Source organism: Cryptotermes secundus, unplaced genomic scaffold (assembly GCF_002891405.2).
Source record: "Cryptotermes secundus unplaced genomic scaffold, Csec_1.0 scaffold360, whole genome shotgun sequence".
NCBI classification, from domain to species: Eukaryota; Metazoa; Arthropoda; class Insecta; order Blattodea; family Kalotermitidae; genus Cryptotermes; species Cryptotermes secundus.
Window position 1 is genome coordinate 10,250 of NW_019720568.1, and position 5,218 is coordinate 15,467.

General features: G+C 39.4%; 1 protein-coding gene across 1 annotated transcript in view; it reads left to right on the forward strand.

Moving 5' to 3' along the window:
* LOC111869015 (protein LTV1 homolog) overlaps nucleotides 1-5,212 on the forward strand; it is a gene marked incomplete at its 5' end in the record, with an annotated part of 12,478 nt that extends 7,266 nt beyond the window's left edge. Inside the window, one exon of the mRNA XM_023860192.1 lies at nucleotides 2,850-5,212. Coding sequence (XP_023715960.1) covers nucleotides 2,850-3,128 — 279 coding nt within the window. The remainder of the gene's footprint in view (nucleotides 1-2,849) is intronic.
* Nucleotides 5,213-5,218: the final 6 nt, after the last annotated feature.

A 5,218-nucleotide genomic window follows, 5' to 3' on the forward strand; every position in this document is an offset into this window, starting at 1 on the left:
ATAAAGTTCTTTGGGCTTCTGTCGGAACCAGGTAGTGACTTCCCTTTCTACAGCTTCATTGTCGGGAAAATGTTCAGCCGAAAGATGATGTTTAAGAGGGCCGAACAAATGGAAGTCGCTTGGAGCAAGCTCGGGGCTACACAGAGGATGCTCAGTGACTTCCCACTTGAAATTTCGTAGCATCTCATTTGTCTTGTAGGCTATATGGGTACATACATCATGCAAGAGCAACATGCCTTTGGCGAGGAGTCCTGGTCACTTCTGTTGAATGGCCTTAAGAAGTTTCCCGAGAATGTTACAGTAGGATGTAAATGCCGACTCCGACTGTAACATCCTCAGGATGTAAAGGTCCCCTGTAAAGGGAAGTCACCGCTTGGTTCTGACAGCAGCCCAAAGAATTTGATACTGCTGGTTTTCAGGGGCTTGTGAAATGATGGGACAAGTGCCTCAATGTACAGGGAGATTATGTTGAGAAATAAAAACATTTTTCAAATCAGTACTGTTATTTGTTTAAGTTCTATATCCATTTGTAACTTACTTATTCACTTACCTACGTACAAAACTATAATTTTGCCTGTGGTTCTGTATGGGTGTGAAGCTTGGTCTCTGACATAAACCTTTAAACGCCAGACTTTTGAAATAGTGGTAAGCTTGAGCTGGACAGAATTTATTTAAATGTCTGCTGCTGGTGCACATTTAAATGCCTGTTGCTACTCTGCGTTTAAATGTCTGTTCCTATTAGGGCGCTCAAACAATTTTAAGCATTTGTTTAAAAATGCTGTATCTAACACAATTTTTATGATAAATGGATGGAATTAACTTAGTTTGTATCAGCAAAGAACATAGTGTCGCATATTATAACGGAAGATTTGAAAATGTTTATACAAAGATCTATACTGTATTTTCAATTTTTTTCTTTTAATTTTGATGTGTACTGTAAAAATGGTTTCCCAGTTTTTCACAGAGTTGTTCTGCATTATAAATTCATTTCTGCTTATAACACTTGACAAATTTTAGCAGTCCCCTGTGTCATAAAACAGATGGAAGCAATAAAATCATTTGGTTCTCTGCTGGAAAACCTTACATCTTTGTTACACTCTTCAAATTTTCAAATCTTTTGACCAAAGGACAGAAGAATGAATGCATGGCTATTCAAGAAAATGCTAGAGGGAATAATTTGACTGTCCCCTCTTCAATGCTAAGACCTTCTGTTATATCTTCAAGAGATTATTGCCCTTTCTATAGTCGTGAACAGACAGTTGTTTCATGGCTGAGATACAGAGCGTGATCCGTTTTCTGTGCATTCACAGTGAAATTGAATACTGTAGTTTCATTTCAGCCTATATATATCAAGCAGATAAGAAAAAAAAAAGGTATGTACATCAAATTTTACTATATATTTTAAGAACTCACATGTATACTCTTTTTTGTTGTTGTTCACTTAGGTATCTTTTTAATTCCTCTATTAGGGTGTTACTCAAGTCTGTCTGGTAATTACTACATTGAAAAATAAATATTTAGGACGGTGCATGCACCTCTACTAGTGGAATTTAAATGCCCGACTGGCCAAAACTTTGGCCACAATGACCATACTCATCACTGGCCCAATCAGGGCACTTCGGATGTTAAAGGTTAATGGAGGAACATTGACTGAGAGTGTTGAGGAGAATATTTGGACTGAAGGGAGATGAAGTGACAGAAGGTTGGAGGAAACTGTATAATGAGGAGCTTTGTAACTTGTACTCTCCTCCAAGTATAGTTAGTTAGTTAGTTAGTTAGTTAGTAGAGAGGGTGGGTTTCCCCATGCACTTAGACCTGTAGTTCCTCCAAGTATAATTAGAATGATCAGGTCAAGAAGGATGAGGTGGGCAGGGCATGTAGCACGAATGGGGGAGAAGAGGAATGCATATATGGTATTTGTGTGAAAGTGAGAAGGAAAGACCACTGGAAAGACTAAGGCATAGGTGGGTGAACAATATTAAAATGGATCTTAGAGAGATAGGATGGGGTAGCATGGAGTGGATTGATCTGGCTCATGATAGGGACCAGTGGAGGGCTCTTGCGAACATGGTAATGAACCTTTGGGTTCCATAAAATGCTGGGAAATTCTTAAGTAGCTGCAGAATTGATGGCTTCTCAAGAAGGGCTCAGCTCCCTAAGTAAGTAATATAAAATGCTTCTGACTCTTAATTTCTTTGTATCTGGTGGTTGTTAGGGGACCATATTTGCTTAATTGCATAAAGTGATTGGCCACTGTGTGTCTGTGTGTCTGTCAATGTCCCATCACTAATTAGCCATATATAGTCTAATGCATGATGTGATATCTGTTGGATATTTTCCATTTTTATTTTTCATTAAAAAAACATGTTTTGAAAGTTGGCTGTGCCCATGTGATCAGGTAACAGTTTGAATCCCCTGTTGGGTGCATTTGGTATGGCATGCATCTGTAACATGCACTAACTCTGTTAGACCAAGCTAAGGCTGTGCCATAGCTCAAGCGGTTAGTTGCTGGCCTTCCATCGCAGAGGCCCTGGTTCGATTCCGGGTCTGGTCAAGTGGGATTTGTGGTGGACAAAGTGGCATTGGGGCAGGTTTTCTCCAAGTACTTCAGTTTCTCCTCCCAATCTTCATTCCACCAAATTCTCCATCATCATAATCACCCAGGGCAGGTACAATAGGCCAATCAGTGGCAGCCATTCCAAGTGGACCCAGTTGGACTCAACCCCCATCTAAGCGAATAAAAAAAAATTAGATCAAGCTAATGTAGTATGTTGCTCATGTTATTGTGTGTTTATCGTTACTGGTCTAAATATATATATATAAATTTGCCTGTATTATTTTGTTAGTAGATGTTTACAAATTGTTATGGAGATACTGACATTGGTGCTTTGGAATGTGAGGAAATTGAAGGTCATATAGCACCTGATTCAGAAGTGATGATCCAGTATGCTGAAAAAATGAAAGCAGAATGCAGACTTAAGCAACCACTGTTAGAACCTAAGAGTGACTCTCAGGGCAAATGTAATGGGTGGCTACAGAATGACAGTCTGATGCCATTAGAAATGCAAGACTCGAAGCAACATTGGGATTGTGAATCTATTGTGTCCACTTATTCAAATCTGTTATAAGTTATTAACATTATTTCCTAAATTAAAATGTAATGTTTCATGTGAACATGTTTTATTTCGTTTTACAATTTTGATGTATATTGAAAACAAGTTATAAACGTTTTGAACAATGTGAATTGTTCTGTCAGTAAAACAGCTGTGGGCTGGATAGCCAAGGCTCAGTTCATGGCATTCCATGTGTAAACCAGTTCTGAGTCCCTGTCAGATAGGTACTGGGGTTTCTTGCCGTGTAAATGGCCAGAGTGTGAAGCTGAACATTCATCTCCATCCAGTGCTAATGTTAAGAATGTACGGAGCTTGTCTCTGCTCCCATATGTCTTCATGGTGTATATCTTAAGCACCAGGATAACGTGTTTGACTAATATGTTGACTTTCAAGAAGAGAAGTGACCATCGTCTGCCTGCAGCAGCTGATCTGCTAGGAACAGGATCATAACTGATGCAAATGTTTTTATTACCACCCACCTCAGTATTCTCCTTGTTTCTGCCCATTTGATGAAACTGGCAAAATTCACCCGTGGTGGGTGTGTCCATATGAAGTGGTAGCACTTAATGTTGAGTGACTGGGTTGTGGTAGTGGTGGTGATTATGAGGATGGTTACAACCATCAGGAGAGATTGCTGGACCTCCTCATTCTCAAGGTTCTGTACTTGGTATACTGAAACCTAAAGTCTTTCACACATGAATCTTCTCAGACAACTGCCCCCCCCCAATAATGTAGATACAAAAAACCTTTCTGTTCCAAGGGGTGATAAGGGAATAATTTCTGTTCTCTTGTATCTTTGACATTTCCGACATAGATTAATTTCTGGGGATTTTGAAGTACATAGACTGTGATATATAATTCTGTCCCTGAAACTCTTATTTTTGCAAAACTGTAGTTATGTCTTGCTGAAAGTATTCGGATAGTTTTTCTGTCAGAGAGAGAATGCTAAAAATTTGTAAGGAAATATTGTTACTGTACCTTTCAGGGTACAAAAAATATTGAACCTATGATGTCTTGCGGCACTAACTGTATTACGTCGGTTGGCTGGTGAATTATAACTATTGCCCCCCCCCCCAAGTAGAATTGAATAACTGCATGTGAGTATGTTAGCAGCTGTAATAGATATTGTCACAGTTTTGAGTGACTATAGATGGGGTTTCAGTTGGTAATTGGAATTATTGAATGCTTACAGATTGTAAGTACAAGTAACTATAGCGCCATTGCTAATTCTCACTCCCATCAGTTCGCTATAGCACGTATTAAGTCTTTTTGATCTACTGTGTGTGTCTTTGCCACTCATTGACTGGTAATGGCTTCCAATGTCATAGCATCCTCAGCTTCTATGGTCATGTCCTTACCAGCTGGCTTCTGTCTCACAACTAACTCCTACTCTTCTAACTGCCATCTCAAGACTCAGCTCGACTCAGTCAGTTGAGTGATATGGCCTTGGAGCAGACTCAGCAGAAAACACCATTCCTCTGTTGATGTGGGTTACATATCACATCTTATATTGCTGCAGCACTGTCCCCCTGGTACTGGACCGCATGGCAACACTTCTTCCTGCAGCTCTTCTGTTGTTGCTTGACATTGCTGTGGACATCGCTGTGTTTCTCTGTTGCATGTTTAATCATTTTTCACTGATAAATTGTTTACTGTGCCGTAACCTAGCAGTGGCTCTCTGCATGCTAGTGTATTAAATGTTAACAGCTCTTGACTATCTTCATGTTCATACATTACTCTGCTGATGGTTTCAAGCTGTGCCACAGGTATTTATTTTTCAGAAATAATTGAATAATTTTTGTTTTATAAATTTTCCCAAATTCAGTAATGTAAGAGGGATTGTGTCATTAAATGAAAGTCTTAGTGAGAAGAACACACTATGTGTAACGAGTGCAGCATGTAGTAATTTTACATTTATTAGCAACAGTTTGTCACTTTAGTGAACTATAGTGACCGAGCGACTGCCACTTTTCAGCAAAGTTAATGCCAACTTTTGTGGAGAGAGGGTGTCACGTGGTCAGCGCAACGGATTCCCACGGCCATTAATCTCGGTTTTATAGACCTGTATCCTGGTGTGTATGAATCCTAAATGTATTATTTTCTTC